General features: G+C 42.1%; 1 protein-coding gene across 1 annotated transcript in view; it reads left to right on the forward strand.

Moving 5' to 3' along the window:
- LOC122551170 (von Willebrand factor A domain-containing protein 3B-like) overlaps positions 1-9,862 on the forward strand; it is a 153,409-nt gene extending 143,547 nt beyond the window's left edge. The window contains exon 26 of the mRNA XM_043692794.1: positions 9,513-9,862. Coding sequence (XP_043548729.1) covers positions 9,513-9,774 — 262 coding nt within the window. The 3' untranslated portion in view covers positions 9,775-9,862. The remainder of the gene's footprint in view (positions 1-9,512) is intronic.
- Positions 9,863-20,403: the final 10,541 nt, after the last annotated feature.

Raw genomic sequence — 20,403 nt, forward strand, 5'->3', positions numbered from 1 at the left:
CTGATGAAGTTGTAACGAAGGACAACTTCATGAATGACTGGGGTGCGGTGATTGTGTTAGCTGGAGGATTTTTTCATTGGCATTGCTGATTGGTAGCCATGAACTATTGTACATTGGATAGATGTGGTAGGAATCAAATAGCATGTAAGCCTGCAGTGGTTAGCCAACATAAAGCAACAAGGAGCTCAAGAACTCAATGAGCCATCTGTCAAGGAAGTTAGTTTATAATTGCTCACCCATTGTCCTGCTCTTTACTGAACTTCACTAGTCTCATGTTTCTTTCTCATTAATTATCTTTCCTTTTGAAAGCAGTGCAGCAGTTTTACAATTTCGCTGTCAAATGTGCTAGTAATTTGTCTATTTAATTCACTTAAATTACACTGGTATTGTGACATTAAAATCAGGTCAATGGCTTTTAAATAAATAGATCGCTGTTAGTATTGAATACTAATGAGCTGAAATCGGCACACGTACATGGGAAATAATTAAACAGTGTGGATCTATCCTATTTTGTTCAGTTTCTGCACAATGCCGGCAGCTTCAAGATATGAAAACCTAGCACATGCATACACAATCTCTCGCCAATCTGTTCCACTTCTGCTGGAGTAGACTTAGCTGATTAAAATAGGCAGGCTTTAATATTTCTTTTAAAACAAAGCAGAACATGCAGTATATAAAAAAAAAAGTTCTTCATGTATTAGTAGTTATAGTGCATAGTATAGTTTGCTATTATTAATACAGTAATGCTTTCTTTAGATTTCTGTTGAAAATGCAAATATATGAACAAGGAACCAAAGGAGGCTACTGGACTCCTCAATGCAATAAGATCATGGCAAACTAATTTTAACCTCAAGTCTACATTCCTGCATATCCCTGATAATCTTTCAGCTCCTTGGTAGTCAATCTATCTCCTTCTGCCTAAAAAATTATTTAAAGATTCTCCATCCACTGCCTTTTGAGGAAAGGACTTGCAAAGACTCAAATATCTGAAAGAGAAAAAAAGTCCTTATCTCTGTCTTAAATGGGTGACTCCTTATTTTTAAAGTATGACCCCTCGTTCTGGATTCTCCCACAAGAGAAAATATCCAACAACACCTGCTCAAGTTCCCTCAGGATCTTTATGTTATGTTTAGTATGTCAGGATCTGTTTCAATTAAGTCACCTCAAACTTTTCTAAACTTCAAAGGATGCAGATCTAGCCTGTCCAGTCTTTCCACAGAAGGCAATCAACTCATTCCAAGTATTAGTCTTGTAAACCTTCTCTAAACTGCTTCCATAAGTATGGCGACCAGTACTGTACACAGTATCCAGATGCAGTCTCACCAATGCCCTGTATACCTGAAGCATAACCTCCAAACTCTTGCACAGTGGCTCAGTAGTTAGCACTTCAGCCTCACAGCACCAGGGTCCCAGGTTTGATTCCAGCCTTCGGCGACTGTCTATGTGGAGTTTGCACATTCTCCCCATGTCTGCGTGTGTTTCCTCCCACAATCCAAAGACGTGCAGGTCAGGTTAATTGGCCATGCTAAATTGCCTATAGTGTTAGGTGCATTTGTCAGAGGGAGATGGGTCTGGGTGGGTTAGTCTTCGGAGGGTCGGTGTAGACTGATTGGACTGAAGGGCCTGTTTCCACACTGTAGGAAATCTTTTTAAAAATCCTCTTTCAATAAACATTGCATTCTATTAGCATTTCTAATTACTTGCCGTACCTGCATTTTAACCTGCTGCAATTCATGACGAGCACCCGGATCTCTCTGTATCTCAGAGCTCTGCAACCTCTCACCATTTAGGTAACATGTTTCCTTTTTATTCTTTCTGCCAAAATGGACAATTTGTATTACATTTGGCAGATTTTTGCCCAATCACAAACACATGTATATACTATTGTAACCTTTTTAACCTGAAGAAGGGCTTATGCCCGAAACGTCGATTCTCCTGTTCCTTGGATGCTGCCTGACCTGCTGCGCTTTTCCAGCAACACATTTTCAGCTCTGATCTCCAGCATCTGCAGTCCTCACTTTCTCCTCGAACCTTTTTATGTCCTCTTCACAATTATCCTCTAAACCATGAGCTTCTGTTTCCACAATAGCCTCTGATATGGTTCCTTATCAAACGTCTTCTGGAAATTTAATTGCAATACATCCACTTATTGCTCTTTATCTACTGTACAAGTTACTTATTCAAAGAACTCTGGTAAATTAGTTAAATACGATTTCTCTTTGACAAAACTACATCAGTTCTGCTTGATTGTCTTGAGCATTTCCAAGTGTCCTGTTATAATGTCTTCAGTAATAGCTTCTAACATTCTTACCACAGCAGATATTAAGTTAATTGGTTTGTAGCTCTCTGCTTTCTGCTTCCTTCCCTTTTTAAATAAATGAGTTAGAGTGGCTGTTTTCTAATCTAAAGGAACCTTCCCCAAATCTAATGAGTTTTGCAAAATTAACTACCAACTGTTTCAGGATGAAATCCATCAGGACCTTGGAACTTGTCAACTTGCAGTTCCAACAATCTTCTCAATACTACTTCCCTGGTAATTGTAATTTTCTTGAGTTCCTCCCTTTCAATTTCTGATTTAAAGCTGCTTACAGCATGTTACTTGTATCCAGTCTAATGAAGACTGATGCAAAATGTCTTTTCAATATGTCAGCTATCTCTTTATTCTTCATTACTAATTCCCAGATTTATTTTCTCTAGGATTAACACTTAATGTATTGACTCTTTTTTAAGTATCTGAAGAAACATATTTAAAAGGTTTTTGGCCAACTATCCCTTCTATTCTAATTATTCCGTCTTTATATAATATTTTAGTAATTCACTGTTTTTCTTAACTTTCAAAAACAGAAATGAGGAAGAATTCTCTCGGAGGTAAATAAATTTGTGGAATTCAGTATTGTAGAGAAGGTTGTCAAGGCTGGGTTGTTAAGTATATTTGGGGCTGAGCTGGACAGATTTTAATCAGTGAGGAGAATCAAGGTAGGAAAGGGAAATTGAGGATGATGCGACCAGTCATGGTCTCAGTGAATTTTGGAAAAACTATGGGATGAATGTTCTACTTCTGTTCCTTCTTCTTATGGTCTTATATGAAGTATCACGGCAAAAGATGTTAAGCCCCTCTATGTAGGATTAAAAAATAGGGATGACCAAAGTATAGTATAGGTTTGGCTGACCAGTCAGGGTTAAATGTTCACAGATGCCGAACAAAGAGACCTAAGGTTGCAGGTGCATAGATCCTTGAAAGTGGAGTCGCAGGTAGGCAGGGTCGTGGAGAAGGCATTTGGCACACTTGCCTTCATTGGATAGAACATCGATTGTACGTGTTGAGACCTCATGTTGGGATTATACAGGACATTGGTGAGACCACTTTTAGAGTACTGCATACAATTCTGGTTGCCCTTTTGTAGGAAAGATGTTAAAATTGAGTGGGTGCAGAAAAGGTTTACAAGGATGTTGCTGGGACTAGAGGGTTTAAATTACAGGGAGAGGCTAAATAGGCTGGGGCTTTTTTGCTGGAAGCATCGGAGGCTGAGGGGTGACTTTATCGAGGTTTATAAAATCGTGAGTGGCATGAATAAGGTGAATAGCCAAGGTTTGTTTTCGAGCGTGGGGGATTCCAAACTAGAGGACACAGGTTTAATGTGAGAGGGGAAAAATATAAAAAGAACTTGAGGGACAATTATTTCATGCAGAGGGTGGTGCATATATGAATGAGCTGCCAGAGAAGTGTTGGAGGTGGGTACATTTACAATTTTTAAAAGGCACCTGGATGGGTATATGAATAAGAAGGGTTTGGAGGGATATGGGCCAAATGCTGGCAAATGGGACTAGATTAGATTGGCATGTCTGGTCGGTGAGGACGAGTTGGACTGAAGGGTCTGTTTCCGTGTTGTATAACTCTAACAACAGAAAAGTGTCAAATTTGCACATTTTTTTGCGTGGTGTTTTCTTTTTGTCCATGGGATATGGGCACTGTTGGTCATGCCAGAGCTTATTGTCTGTCCCTAACTACGCGGACAGTAATTAAGTATCAGTCACATTGGCATGGATCTGGAGTTACATATAGGCCGAAGGACATTAGCAAACCAGATGGGTGTTTACTACACCTAAAACTGGTTTTATAAATGTCATTGATAAGTTTTAAATTGCAAAATTCTTTCTTCTGTTGAACAAAAATTTGAATATCTGCCTTGGTATTATTTGAACTAATGTACCCAGAACATTAGCCTATGGTTCTAGATGCTAGTTGCTGCTAGTCACTATTGCTGCCCACTCATGTGGATGACTAGCACATCCATCATGCATGGTATGGATAATTAAACAGTTAACAGAAGGAGAACACTCCACAAATATCCCCATTGTCCAAAACATTATTGAAAAAGATAGGTCTATAAAATTTGCTTTGAACTTCAGCCAGAAGAGCCAGTTGCATGATCCATCTCAGTCTCCTCCTGAGGTTTCAAGCATCACAAATTTCTTCAGACAAGTTGCTTCACTCAATTTGATGAGATATCAAGAAATGGCAGGAAACTGCGAGGGTTATAGGATTGACAATATTCCATTAATAGTACTAAAGAGCTGTGCTGCAGAATTAGTTGTGCCAAAAATGTGGATAATCATCAGGCATGTGATGTACACAAAAAGGAGGACAAGTCCCATTACCGCCGTATCAGTCTACTTTCCATTTGTAAACAAAGTGATAGAAGGGGTTATCAACTGTCACTTGCAAAGGAATAAACTGATGTCCAATTTGGGTATCGCCATGGCCATTCAACTCCTGACCTCATGGACATGGACATTAAAGCTGACTTCCGGATGTGAGAGTGACTGCCTTTAATATTAAAGCTCCTTCTGGTCGATGATGGCATCAAGCAGCCTAATAAAACTGGAGTCAATGGGAATCAGGTAGAAAAGTCTCCGCTGGTTGGAGTCATTTCTTGCACAAAAAAAGACAGTTTTGATTGTTGGAAGTCAGCCATCTCAGTCCAAGGGCATCACTGTTCCCTAGGGTAGTGACCAAGACCCAACCATCAAATATTTGCTTCCATCATAAGATAGAATTGGAATGTTCAGTGATAATTGCACAACTTTTAGCAACATCTCCAATAAAAGGGATAACTCACCATCTCATGATATTCAATGATTTGGAGATGCCGGTGTTGGACTGGGGTGTACAAAGTTAAAAATCACACAACACCAGGTTATAGTCCAACAATGATATTCAATGGCATTGCCATCACCGAATCCCCCACAATCTACATCCTGAAATTACCATTAATCAGAAACTGAACTGGGCTAGCTATACTGTGGCTACTGAGCAGGTCAGACACTATAAATTCTGCAAAAGTTATGTTGCCTCCTATCTCCCAATGCATGTCAAAGCAAGCATGTGATGGAACTTGTCTGGATGAGTACAGCCCAATATCATTTGAAAAGCCTGACACCATCCAGGACAAAGCAGCCTGCTTAATTGGCACCACATCTTTCACCTTCAACATTCAATCCCTTCACCATCAGTGTGTATCATCTACAAGATGCACTACAGTACCTCACCTGGCCTACTTTGATTCTGTTTGTAAATCTGGGGCCTTTATCAGCTGGAAAGAGAGTAGCAGAAGATGCAAGGGCACCAAGGGATCAAAGGTTATGGGGAGAAAGCGGGAAAATGGGTTGAAAAACTGAACAGCCATGATCAAATGGTGGGGCAGACTCGATGGGCCAAATGGCCTAATGTCTGCTCCTGTGCCTTATGGTCTTATGGTCTAAGACTATCAGCAGGCTCCCTGACCTGGGATTCACTATTTTTCATCGTTACTGGGTCAGATCCTGGAATTCCCATGCGAATTACACTGTGCATATCCCTACACCCCACGGACTGCAAGAGTTCAAGAAAGCAGCTGAGCATTACCTCATCCAGGACAATTAGAATTGGGTAACAAATATTGGTCCAGCCAGGACCATTCATATCTGAGCAACCAATAACAAGAAAAGAAATAATGTTGTATCATATTAATAACTGATGTGTTTTCTATATTAACATATTAATATACATTACAGCTGATAACAGCTTAGTAAAGCAAAATAAAAATGAGGTTGACTTACATGATTTAAGGTGCTTTTCTGGAGCAGATAGAAGATTCTGTTTGGCAGCATTACGCAGTTCTTGTTGGGACTGGCTAACTGGTAGATTAGGATTGTTGCTTATGAGTTTGTTAGTTGAACCATTGTTGATTGGAATAAAGTTATTTACTTCAGTGTTTCGATTCAGCGGAAGTAGCCAATGGAGCTTCAACACTGAACCAGTTTTGTTGTATTCATAAAAGAACGGGATCATCCCATAAAAATATAGCTTATATTAAATAATTCTTTCAATTAATCAGTAATATAAGTACATATTGAATTACTTTATTTTATTTGTACATCAAAATTCTTTGCACCTATGTATTATAAAACAAGTCATAATTCTTTGTTTGCATTTTAAGTTGTTTCTGTACCTGTCAAGGTAAGGAATGGTTGTAGTTAGAAATAGCAAACTTTCTCAATATGTGAAGCCTTGAACTAGCAAGACAATACTTATTGTCTATTCTAGTTACTCGGAGAGTTTATTGATAGAGGGGAGGCAGGTAATGTTGCAATCGCAGAAGAAGGTATCCTTGATAAAAGTCCTGCTCTTCTGACATAATCGTAGAGGTCCCCTGAAAAAGCTGATGGAGTTATAGCTTGTTAGTACATCCCTGGGGCTTGCTAAATGGAATCAGTTGGCTCTTTCTAACATTAAACAGCAGAACAATTTGGCTCATTAGTAAGTGATATCAGATGGGCAAAAAAGTTTGTAACAGCAACTTTAAGACAAAAGGGCAGCACAGTGGCTCAGTGGTTAGCACTGCTGCCTCACAGTGCCAGGGACCCGGATTCGATTCCACCCTTGGGTGACGGTCTGTATGGAGTTTGTACATTCTCCTTGTGTGGGTTTACTCTGGGTGCTCTGGTTTCCTTTCACAGTCTAAAGATGTGCAAATAAGATGGATTGGCCATCCTAAATTGCATATAGTGTTCAGGGATGTGCAGGCGAGGTGGATTAGCCATGGGAAATATAGGGATAGGTTGGGGCCGAGGGGGGAAATGTGTGGGTAGGGGAGGGGTTGGTCTGGATGGAATGCTCTTTGGAGGGTCATTGTGACTCAATAGGCTGAATGGCCTGCTTCCACACAGTAGGGATTCTACAAAATGGAGATCAAATGCAACATGATGGCAAATATTTGCAAACCAATGTTTCAACTAAGTATCATCGATGGAGGGTCATGATAAGAGGGAGGTGTGGAAATGGAAGTTTATACTATCCATGTTGGTCACTGTTTTGCCTGTTTGTGGGATCAGCATACAATGATCTTTTAGTTCTACTGTGAAAGGCTGATTTGTACAGGATAAGAAGCTGAAGGAATTAATAGGTCATTCAACCATGTTTTGAGAGTGGGGGGCATATTGTCTGGTCACATTTTTTTGTAAAAATCAGCAAAGCTTGGGTGGATCATATAACCTTGATAACATAGTCACTGGGAAACACAGAGAGTAGAGAATTTTGACACATGTTATTTGAAGTATTATTCAATGTCAATTAATATTTGGCAGTTTGGTGTTGGTGTGTGTCCAGTGAACAGATGAAAGTGTTTACTGTATATCAGTGTTTAGAGCAAACCAGTGTTTTTATAGCCAACATGGAATGGCAAAGTTTGGTATCTGAGTTAGAATAATCATTTCATGACTCACTAGTAAACAAAATGTTGTTGCAAGATTTGCCTGTGTTTTGTGAGCACTCATTTTGGATTTTGTAATGGGGGCTCATAAAAGACAAAGATCAGATTCTGCAGTTGTTACAATGATGACTGTGCTTAAGTTAACAACAGAACATGATCAGGAAAACATTTCAATCTTAGGGACTGAGGATGATGTTTGGAATATAATGACAGTGACCAGGTTTGTAAGGGAGGATGAAACCACTGCAAGAAATGTATTTATAATTAAAACAGTAGCTAAGATAGTCCAGTGCCAAACTGTGAATTGGGCTTTAATCAGATGGTGAGAGAACTCACACACCAGCGACTACATCACCAACCTACTTGTTGCAGATATCTCCATCTGTAAGAGAGTTGGTGGGAATGGCTGGTGCATGGTCATTCTGAAGACTAAGTGTGGAGGACTAAGGATTTTACTAGCTCACTGGAGACTGCTGGGCAACAGGAAGTGTCCTGACATGGCATCAGGAGGCACAGAGACTGAAGCCCAACCTCTTCCTGCAGTCATGTGGTATAACCAATGGAGGGAATGGCAGCAGCATGGCAGTGTGCCAATCAGAGATGTGCAGCTAATTAAACCAATAAAATGGTCAATTAACAAGCTCTTGCCAGCCCTTGAAGACATGCCACCAGGTAAAGTGTGGTGGCCTCCCAGTGGGTTATCATGAGCAGTCTTACCTTAATGGCCATTCTGTAGCTTATAGAGTAACAGCCACTGCCATAGCTCTGGGGATTCAGCACACTGGTTTGCACAGCAAATTTAAAAACAAACCAGCTTGCTTTTGAGGCAGCATCAAAGTTCTCCCAGTAGCCTCAGCTGTGCCACCTCCATCAGTCACACAATGAGGTTGCCAAGCTGCCAGTTGTCTAATTGGCCCAATGGGATAGTCAACTTGACAATGACAATAGCATCCTTCCCAGGGTCACCACCAGCCATCCATGTGTGCTCAGCTTCACCCTGCTTCTCCAATTGCCCCTGCTTAACATTTAAGCATGGGTGGGACTTCCTTAACATTTGTAGGGGCAATCAATAAATTTGGATTTTATTCTTCATCTCAATTCCCTTTCCAATTTTCCTGAAAATGCTGTCATACTTTCACATTTGGCAGCATCTAGAATCCACCTTGCTCCAACTCCTGTGCTGCTGAAATCCTATGCAATGCCTTTGTGAGCTCTAAACTTGACTACATGAGAGCCTTCCTTGCCTGCCTCCCACCTTCCATCTTACGAGAAACTTGAGATAATTTGACACTTGGCCACCCATTTTCTTGATTGCAGCAAGTCCTGTTCACCCAGCCTCCTTGTGCTATTGGTCATCTGCACTAGTCTATCCTTATGCAGCTCATTATTGTTGTTTCCCAAGAAGCTATTCTTTGAGTACTCCATGCAAACCATGAGTGTTTTCAGTTCCTTCTGCATGAAGGTTGCGTATAATGAAACTTATGTAAAATCAGGATGAGTAACTGGTTGCATGACTGATATCAGTAAAAGAGAAAATAAACCAGTCATCAAAGAAAGAACTTTGTTCTGTTTTCACTTCCCAACGTCAGAATGTACCTGAATAAATGTGCCCTTTTTTTTGTTGACCTAAGACCTAAGATGGTTTAACCCAGAATACAGGTGGGAGTAAACAGGGGTCCTTCTTGATCTGTTGAGCTTAGATCTAGAACCAGTTAGATATCTTCCATTTGCTAACACTGCATTCTTAACTCTTCCTTTCAGACCCAATGTGCAGTTTGTAAAGCCGATTCCTAAACAAGTATTACAACATGAAGAAGACTCTTCATCTTCAGAGGAAGAACGATGCAGGGCAAAGAAGAAGGGAGTTAAAAAGCATCATGGTAGACAAAGGGATTCTACAGATAATGATGATAATGAATGGCAGTCGGCCTTTGGGTCAGAGTTTGAACTAAAAGGGACAAGTTCCTCAATTGATGAAGATAGTTATGATGGTACATTTTGCTTTCATACAGAATCAGGATAATTGGTTTCTCAATAGGGATGGTAAATGTAATCAAATGGATTGCAATGTTTGTGCGAAGATTTGTAGCTCGGATGCTCGTTGTTGTGGTTCTGTTCGCCGAGCTGGAAGTTTTTGTTGCAAACGTTTCGTCCCCTGGCTAGGCGACATCATCAGTGCTTGGGAGCCTCCTGCGAAGCGCTTCTTTGATGTTTCCTCCGGTGTTTATAGTGGTCTGTCCCTGCCGTTTCCGGTTGTCAGTTTCAGCTGTCCGCTGTAGTGGTTGGTATATTGGGTCCAGGTCGATGTGTTTGTTGATGGAGTTTGTGGATGAATGCCATGCCTCTAGGAATTCCCTGGCTGTTCTCTGTCTGGCTTGCCCTATGATAGTAGTGTTGTCCCAGTCAAATTCACACACACGCAGACAACAAGCAACATGAATACGACTGGGACAACACTACTATCATAGGGCAAGCCAGACAGAGAACAGCCAGGGAATTCCTAGAGGCATGGCATTCATCCACAAACTCCATCAACAAACACATCGACCTGGACCCAATATACCAACCACTAAAGAGGACAGCTGAAACTGACAACCGGAAACGGCAGGGACAGACCACTATAAACACCGGAGGAAACACCAAAGAAGCGCTTCGAAGGAGGCTCCCAAGGGGACAGACCACTATAAACACTGGAGGAAACATCAAAGAAACGCTTCGCAGGAGGCTCCCAAGCACTGATGATGGATTGCAATGTTAGTTTTATCAGTTTCTCGCTTTGATCCCATTTTGGAAGATGGCAGAATGTTCAATCTTGAAAAAGCAAAATCAATGTGACCCTTCTCATTGAGCACATGTGACCCGTTTGTCACACTAATGGTACTGGTGGAAGTTCCTCAGGAGTTGTAAAGGGGATGGTTAGGATGCAGGTTCTATTGAAGGAAAAGAAAGATAGTGGGAAAAATGACTAAAATGAAAGGAAATGTATGGCAGAATGTCTCCCTCCCTGGAGCTGATGAGAAGGGCAAATAACTTCACCCTGGAAAGATGTTTGCACCTGCTTCACCATCTCAGCAGTTCAGTGCTGGATGTGAAGGATCATTGGGATTTTCTCTAACCACCATCAATTAAGGCCTTAAGTAGTCAATTAAGACCCTCAACTCAGCTCCTCCCTGGTTACCTTCTTTCCTGGTGAGGGAGAAAAGTGGCTGGATATCCTGGTGGGGAACCAGGGCAACCTGCCTGCCCGGTTGGTGAAAGTGAGTGGTGGCCTCTGTTTGCCTCAACTAGGGGGCAACCAGCAGCACACAAAGGGGAGCAAAATGGTCCTCCAAAGGCCAGCCTGCTGGTTAGAGACAAAAAAACTGCAGATGCTGGAATCCAAAGTCCACAGGCAGGAGGCTGGAAGAGCACAGCAAGCCAGGCAACATCAAGAGGTGGAGAAGTCAACATTTTGGGTGTGACCCTTCTTTATGACCTGAAATGTCGACTTCTCCACTCCTGATGCTGCCTGGCTTGCTGTGTTCTTCCAGCCTCCTGCCTGTCTACTCTACCTTTGCCTCTGGCTCTAGGAATGCTCTTTCTTCTTAGAATGTCAACTCTGTGAGAAGCAAAAGCAAAGCTCTTTACCCAGAAGAAAAAAACAGTATAACTTGTGGATGAGACATACTGGTCCCACTCCACGTTTTCTACTTCAAAATGGAGCTCCAATATGACGACTGCACTCATTTCCAAGTATTAAGCATTTATTGTTCACTGGTTTCACCCATCACCTTCTCATCACTGGGATCCTTCGATGACCTTGGTATACCTTGAGCAATGGCCCCCAGGTGGGCTTGGTGGGGAAGGTATGCAAACTTACGCGATTCTGTTCCTGTTTTGGCAAGGCAGGACTCCACTGTCAAGGCCTGGGATAGGACAGAAAGCACACTGAAGCTCCCTACTCAGCTCCTAAGCTGAGCAGCACCCAATCTAGCTTCTTAGTGGAGGGTTCACTGAGTCATTTGCTACATTTTGACTGAAAACAAGAGAATGACGACCACAAGAGAATACTAAATTAGAGTCACAGAGTAATAGAGATGTATAGCATGGACATAGACCCTTCAGTCCACCTCATCCATGCTGACCATGCCGCACTTCCTCCAGACCAAAGGGGTAGCCATGGGCACCCGTATGGGCCCCAGCTATGCCTGTCTCTTTGTTGGCTACGTAGAACAGTCGATCTTCCGTAATTACACTGGCACCACTCCCCACCTCTTCCTCCGCTACATTGATGACTGCATTGGCGCCACCTCGTGCTCCCGCGAGGAGGTTGAGCAATTCATCAACTTCACCAACACATTCCACCCCGACCTTAAATTTACCTGGACCAGCTCTGACACCTCCCTCCCCTTCCTGGACCTCTCCATGTCCATTAATGACGACCGACTTGACACAACATTTTTACAAACCCACCGAGTCCCACAGCTACCTGGATTACACCTCTTCCCACTCTACCTCCTGCAAAAATGCCATCCCATATATTTCCCTCCCCACCCCTTTCCGCCGTCCGCAAAGACCGTTCCCTCTGAGACTACCTGGTCAGGTCCACGCCCCCCTACACCCCACCCTCCCATCCTGGCACCTTCCCCTGCCACTGCAGGAATTGCAAAACCTGCACCTGCACCAATCAACCACACCGCCCTGTGGTCCAACATTTCAAATCCCCCTCCCACTCTGCTGAGGTCCTGGGCCTCCTTCACCGCCGCTCCCTCACCACCAGACGCCTGGAGGAAGAATGCCTCATCTTCCGCCTTGGGACACTTCAATTCCAGGGCATCAACGTGGACTTCAACAGATTCCTCATTTCCCCTTCCCCCACCTCACCCTAATTCCAAACTTCCAGCTCAGCACTGTCCCCATGACTTGTCCTACCTGCCTATCTCCTTTTCCACCTATCCACTCCACCCTCTCCTCCCTAACCTATCACTTCATCCCCTCCCCCACTCACCTATTCTACTCTATGCTATTTCTCCCCACCCACACACTCCTCTCATTTATCTCTCCACCCTTCAGGCTCTGCCTGTATTCCTGATGAAGGGCTTTTGCCCAAAACGTTGATTTTACTGCTCCTCGGATGCTGCCTGAATTGCTGTGCTCTTCCAGCACCACTAATCCAGAATCTGGTTTCCAGCATCTGCAGTCATTGTTTTTACCGACCAGATAACCCAACCCAATCTAGTTCCTACTGCCAACACCCGGCTCATATTCCTCTAAACCCTTCCTATTCATATGCCCATCCAGATACCTTTTAAATGTTGTAATTGTACCAGCCTCCACCACTTACTCTGGCAGCTCATTCCATACACGTACCACCCTCTGCATGAAGAAGTTGCCCCTTAGGTTCTTTTAAATCTTTCCCCTCTCACTCTAAACCTATGCCCTCTAGTTCTGGAGTTCCTCACTCTAGGGAAAAGACAAAACACAATAGATTAATCAGCTCCTGATAGAGAAAGAGGTTAACATTTCATTTCTCAGGAGACATTTGGGAAGCTTTCCTTTGTATGTCAGGGATGGTGAAGTTATATAAACCCTGCAATATAAAAGAATTCTAACCCCTCCCGTGAAGAGTTGTAATTATATTTCAGTGCAAATATCAACCAAGTGGGTACATAAGTTGATGTCTTCAATATTTTCTCAGTCTAAAGTGATGTTTATGCTTATGACTGAACTGATCGGAGTTTTGTCTTTCATGTGGTGTACAATTGTTATGGTTTAACAATCAACCTGGGCTTTATTCCCAAGAGGCGTATTGGGTAACAACTGCAAATGTATGTGATTCAGTTCTTGTGCTGCAATTTGCATATATTTGCACCCTATACTGTAAAGGAAATCTGTGGCCCAGATAGTCGTTTTTGTAAGTGTGCTAAAAAAATTCTTCCTGAAATTTCTGAAAATTCTGGAATAACTTTCACGCAATTCACTTCCCATTGCTGAGAGACCAAGAATTGAAAAACTGCAGTGAAATCACGCAGAAAATTGTTGGTCTTTGTTTTAATTCCCTTTCCGAGTTTGAACTTTGTCTTCTTTCTTGTCATCTTGTCAGATGAACCTCAGTGCCGTTGGTAAATTTGTTCCCACAGGCTGAAGTTCCCATCTGTTGTTTGTTTCTAACGCAATCGAGTTGTGCTTTGTGCTGATTTTTGACACATGAATATTAACAGAAATGCTACTTGATCACCTGTGACTTTGCTCATTTGAAAAGAAATAAAAGGAAAATATCTGCTTCTCTTCCTGCAGCAGTGTCTCTTGTTTTGTACATCACTAATTCTCGCTGGCTGAGATTTTCTGTTTCCATGGTCGTAATCCAGGGATTTTCTATTCGTTCACTTTACTGGAGAAATTCAGCATTGATGTGTATATTTTTCATATTTGATCATGAGATGTGGTCAACACTGCTTGGGGCCGCATTTATTGCCCATTCTTAAGTGCTGTTGAAAAGGTGGTGGTGAGCTGCCATTTTGAACTACTGCAGTCTATGTGTAGTAGGTAAACCCACAATGCCTTTAGGGTAGGAGTTCCAGAATTTTGACGCAGTGACAGTGAAGCATATATTTCCAAGTCAGGATGGTGAGTGGATTGGAGGGGTGCTTACAGATAGTAGTGTTCCATTGTTATTGCTGCCTTTGTCCTTTGAGATGGAAGTGGGCGAGTGTTTGGAAGGAACTTTGGAGAATTTCTGCAGTGCATCTTGTAGCGAGCGCACACTGCTGCTCCTGATCAGTGATGGAGGGAGTGACTGGCATCACATCCACAAACAGTCAAGTGGCATGCTTTGTCTGAATTGCCCAGAGGGTAGTTATGAGTCAACAACTTTGCTGTGGATCTGGAGTTACCTGCAGGCAAAACAGGGTAAGGACAGCATATTTCCTTCCCAAATTAGTGAAGCAGACCTTTTTAAAATGACAATTGACAGTGGTTAAATAGCTACCATTAGACTAGTTTTTATGTTTCAGAAGCAATTTTATTGCATTCAAATTTCACCACCTGCCATGGTGGGATTTGAATTCACGTCCTTAGATCATAAGGCTGAGATTCTGGATTACTAGTCCAGTAATGTTACCAATATAACACTGCCTCCCCTAAACTGTGATGTGCAGTGGATATCAGAGTATGTCTGATGTCTGAGCAGACATGTGGCAAAACATAAGGAGGAGACAGGTGAAGGATGAAACAGCAAACTTACAAAGATAGCCAATACAGAAATTGACAAGAGACATGGAGAGAAGAGATACCAAAAAAGTAAGTGAATTTAATAGATAGGAAAAGAATGTAAAAAAGATAGAAAAACATAATGAAGAACGTGGGGCAAATTCCTCTGCTTAACAGTTTGAGGGAAGCGAAGCGTTGTAATGTACATTTGATGGTAGCTCGCAGTTTTACTATTCCCAAATACCAGATAAATCTGAAAAGTAAGTACCGGTAAGATCCATGGGCAGAGCGGCAAGTTGTTTCCAACACTGGGTAATTGTCAGGAAGCAAAAGGGTAGTGGCTGATGGATAATTTTGTGAATGGAAGGCTGTTTCTACAAGGGCTCCACAAGTTCAGCACTAAGTCCTTTCCTGTTTGCTGTAACCTGTCATTTAGACTTAAACATAGGGTGTAGACTTAAATGTTTAAGAAGTTTGCAGAAGATAGAAAAATTGGTCATGCGGTTTTGATGGTCAAGACTAAATGTCTGAAAACAAACCTTCAAGCTCAGCGAGCTGACTTACAGACTAAAGGGTGGTGTCTATGGTTTGGAGATACAAATGTCAGGTGGTCAGAGAGGTGGCTTGTGGATTTCAGTCTGAAGACCTGTGCAATGTCTTTAGGAAGTCAACAAGGGAAATGCCCAATAAAGAGGAGGATGCTGGGAAGTACGATGGGATATTTGAGGGCAAATCACAATTCCATGGCAACAGAGCAGATGGTCAAGAAGGATACTTTCCTTTATTAGCTGAGGGATAGAATATAAGACAGAATGGTTATACTTAAGTAACCATTAGTTAGACCACAGCTAGAATGCTAATGTAAAGTTCTGAGCACCACATTCCAGGAATAATGAAATTGCACTGTAAGGTACAGAGGAAACTTAGGAAAAGATGTTGTCAGAATCGGAGATTTTTGTTTATATGGAATGGTTGCAAAAGCTGGGGTTATTTTCTTTGGATCAGAGGCTGCTAAAGTGAAATTAATTGCAGTGTGTAAAATTATGAGAGGCTCAGATAGAGTGGAAATAAAGAATGCATTTCTCTTGGCAGGGAGGTCAGTAAGTAGGAAGTATAGATTTATATGAATTAGCAAATGATCAGAGGGAAATTGAGGAAGGACTTTCCAATCCAGATGATGGTGGGGGTCTGGAACTCAATCCCCAAAAGAGTAACAGTGAAAGAAATCACAGGGATCTGTGGACTTGCACACTAATGGTCTCCTGTAGCATGGTAGGAGCTAGAAAGTCTTACTTTTTCATTATGACTAGGTCAAAATCCACAGCATCAAGATAAGCCTCTTAACCAGCACCCCTAAGCACTCAGCAGTTTCGGTTACTGCCTTCCACTTTTTGAATGTAGTCTGCAATTAACCCTCACAATGAAAATTGCGTCTTCAGAGATATGTCCACATGGGACCTTGTGCAAAGTTGGGAGTTTTATGTATGTCATGATCAATTATATTATTTTCATTTTAAATACACTGCTGGTATCTGTGCTTGGAATCGCTCAAAACAATACATGGGTAAACTCCAGTGGCTGTCACGTAGAAGTGAATAGTGTTGGCTCCTAGCAGTTCATTCAGAAAGCCGTAAAATCCTGAAGAATACACCAGCTGCAGCTATTACAATGTTTACATCATTTAGGTTATTGACCTTATTGAACATTGTGGTGGTAATTTTTAGAATTTGTTTTTTTAAACCAGAATGCAAACTTATCGTGAATAAATGTTGTGCAAATGAGTTAGCCACCTGCATGTTGTCTTCCCATTGAATAACTTCAAATCCATGATGATAATTTTCTTCTGTACGTTCATGCCCTTGAATGTAGGGCTAAACTTGAAGCCTGCTACAAGGGAATGATTTGCAGCTCTTTAATGGAGATGGGGAGGGCTGGATTTTATTCTTCCCCGCTGGTGGGTTTAAAGACAGGGCTGGACTGTTAAATCCAACAAATTGTCTTCTGTCTCCCTGGCTGTCCATGATTTATCCAAAACTTTACATTGTCGGGGAAGGTGCTGGCAGTCTGTCCACTACTGGGCATGTGGAGGCTCTTAAGTGATTAATGAATGGCCTCACATTACCGCCGCTGACATTTTAACCTTGACAGTGGGAAAAGTACATCACAATCGGGAGCTCAGCAACTGCAGCAAGGAGTTGGGCAAGGAATTGGGACCGACTTGCAGACGCCATTGTAGGCAGTTCCCCTTCAGCTCGATTTCCTCCCCCCCCTCAACTTTTAACCTTCGCTCTCGAATCTGGCCTCCCCATCACCTCATTGAGAGTCCTGACCCTGGCATTACCTGGGCTCCTCAGTGTAAGGGGTCTGCCCTGTGTTGTCACTGCTGTCAGCCACGAAACATTATTCCTGGTGCTACACCACTGCTGGGCAATGGTCAGGATTGTGGGCAGGTTCATTGTCACCAGCTATTCAGCCAGGTTGGGCTGGGTGACATGGTATCCTATAAAATCCAAATGTTGCAAACGTGATGAATGCAGGAGGTGCTGCCTTCACCATTTTCAAATGATCGTAAGACCATGCGAAATAGGAACAGGAGTAGGCCTCAGCCTGCAATTCGATAGGATCACATCCACATGTCCACTTTCCTGCCGTTACTGAAGAAGAATCCATCTATCTCAACCTTAGATATACAGAAAGATTCTATCACCACAGCTTTCTATGGTAAGGAATTCCAAAGATACTCAACTCTCCTGAGAGAAGAAATGCCCCTTCTTCCCACTCTCCAATTGGCACTCCTTTATTCTGAGACAATGCCCTCTGGTCCTAGATTCTTCCGTGAAGGAAAGCATCCTCTCAGCATTTGCCCTTTCAACTCTCTCAGAATCATTATTTGAGTGAGATCGCCTCTCATTTTTCTAAACTCCAGTAAGTAGAGTACCAATTTGTTCAGTCTTTGCTCATAAGACAATTCTTCCATGTCCTCTTAGTACATCTTCCCTGAATTGCTTCCAAAGAAATGAGAGCTTTCCTAAAATAAGGATGATTCGGAGATGCTGGTGTTGGACTGGGGTGTACAAAGTTAAAAATCACACAACACCAGGTTATAGTCCAACAGGTTTAATTGGAAGCACACTTCACCTGATGAAGGAGCATCAAGTGAAGTCCAATTAAACCTGTTGGACTATAACCTAGTGTTGTATGATTTTTAACTAAAATAAGGAGACAGCAAAGGCATGATATTGATTGATGTGTACAAATAGCCATTTTGCTCCTATATCTTAATACTTTTTAATAGAAACTAATTTTCCATTTATCAGCACTTCAACCTTCATCCATAGCTTTTTAGGTTATTTATCATCTGCTCCTTAAGGACAATAGTATTACAATCTCTTAACGGTCCAAAAACAAATGATCGTACTGGTGATAAAGCTGATGAAAAATTTCGAACTACAAATTTATACTAAATGCATTACTCTTATTGTTGGCTTTCAGTGGCACATCTGCTTCATCAATTGTCTTATAGTTTTAGTGAACTATTGTGTTACAATAGCCATTGAAGGTCTGATAGATTGAAGAATATACAAGGACATTGAGTTTTCTTCCTCAACCTTTATACTATTGTTTAATAATCAACTACAGTTTATCCATACAGAATGTTATCACTTAATGGTACCAGATACTAAGTGTTAAAACCTTCCCGGCCTTTTTCCCTAGAAACAATAACAAAATGGGAGATATTTGGATTATTGTTTCTGCACCAGTGTTGGCTTTCCTTCTGGAGCTCTCTGATCTGCTCCTGGTGGGAGCTCACTTGGTACTTTGGGTGTGTATTTTGCATACTTGAGGGGCTGAAATGAATTTAGCAGCAATGCACAATTGAAAACCATGGGTGGAATTTTTCACTGCTGTGCCTGGTATTGGGAGTGGCAGGAAATTACAGAAAGAGTGAAGGAAAAGTAGATTCCTGATGTGAAGAAAAAAAATCTCAGAGCTTTCCCTTGGGGTCCTAATGATAAGTTCTAAATCTTGCCTCCTTTCTATGTATTCTATCCTTTCTTCCCATTCTATCCTCCATCACCCAGAAAGTAAATTGGCATCCCGGCAAATCCATTATCACCACCACTTCCCTGTTTGCTCATACTTCACCTTTCATCTGTGGCTGTGGCTGGTTTTGGACCAACTCACATTCCACTTCAACCTTTCAGGACTTCAACTTCTAGCCCAGGGACACTAAAACCTTGCAAAGCATATGCTAGTTTGCTTTGCATGCTGGGACAGACAGGCCTCTCATGCATCTATACACATTCATCGTTGCTAGCTACCTCGTCACTTATTCACTTCATGCTGACTTGGAAGCTGCCAGCCTCTCTAGCTTGCATTGCTGTTTAGGTATGCAACCACTTAGCGTTCATAGCACTGGACAGTCAAGGGAGTGGACATGTTGTTATGCGGCATCATGCTCTGTCAATATCACACCTGCAACATGTGCTGGCAATCTATGGGGCAAACAACCATGTCAGAGAGTTAAAGGAGACCAGTCCATAGTGCAGTGAAGGGGGTCTAAGGTCTGTCAGAGAGTGTCACCACACCCAGTCAAGGGGCACATCATAACCATTACATACTTCGTATCATTAGTCACTGTCATGCCTAATAAGCCAATCAATGCAGACATATAAGTCTCACCTGGGTTTGCTGTTTATGTATCAATTCTCAAATCTGATACTGGAAGGCAAGACTTCAGTGCTGCCATATTCTCAGTCAAATTGTCTCTGGCCACAGGAGGGGTGGCAGAGAACTGGAGACAATTAATGCAAGTGGTAGGGATAAATCAGAAAACTACAGGTCAGTGAGTGTAACATCTGTGGTAGGGAAACTGTTGGAAAAGTTGGATTATGGTCAGCATGGACTGGTTGGACTGAAAGGTCTGTTTCCAAGCACTATGACTCTATGACATTTCAACTGTGAAAAGCATTTCATCTGTGAAACGAGACTAGACAGGATTGGATACTTTTCCTTAGAGGAGAGATGGCTGAGAAGGGATCTTACTAACGTGTGCCAAGTTCTAATCTGGGGGTTGGTTAGGTCAATTGGCTGGATGGCTGGTTTGTAATGTAGAGTGATGCCAACAGTGTGAGTTTAAATCCTGTACTGGCTGAGGCTACTATTGAAAGACTCTCCTTCTCAATATCAGCCTTTGCCTGAGGCATGATGGAACGTAATTTAAACCACCATGAGTCATACCTCAAAATGAGAGAGTAGTCCTGTGGTCCAGTAAGACTAGGGCAACATTATCCTTACAAAATTCTCTGGAGATGCAGACATAAGGGGAGAAACTTTACCCCTCAGTAGAGGGAACATTAACCAGGAAGCACAGTTTTAAAGGATGGGACCAGAGGTTGGAAGGGATTGGGGAAATTTTATTTTTCACCCAGAAGGTTGTGTTTATTTAGAGCTCACGGCCTAA

The sequence above is a fragment of the Chiloscyllium plagiosum genome, chromosome 6, assembly GCF_004010195.1.
Source record: "Chiloscyllium plagiosum isolate BGI_BamShark_2017 chromosome 6, ASM401019v2, whole genome shotgun sequence".
In the NCBI taxonomy this organism is placed as follows: domain Eukaryota; kingdom Metazoa; phylum Chordata; class Chondrichthyes; order Orectolobiformes; family Hemiscylliidae; genus Chiloscyllium; species Chiloscyllium plagiosum.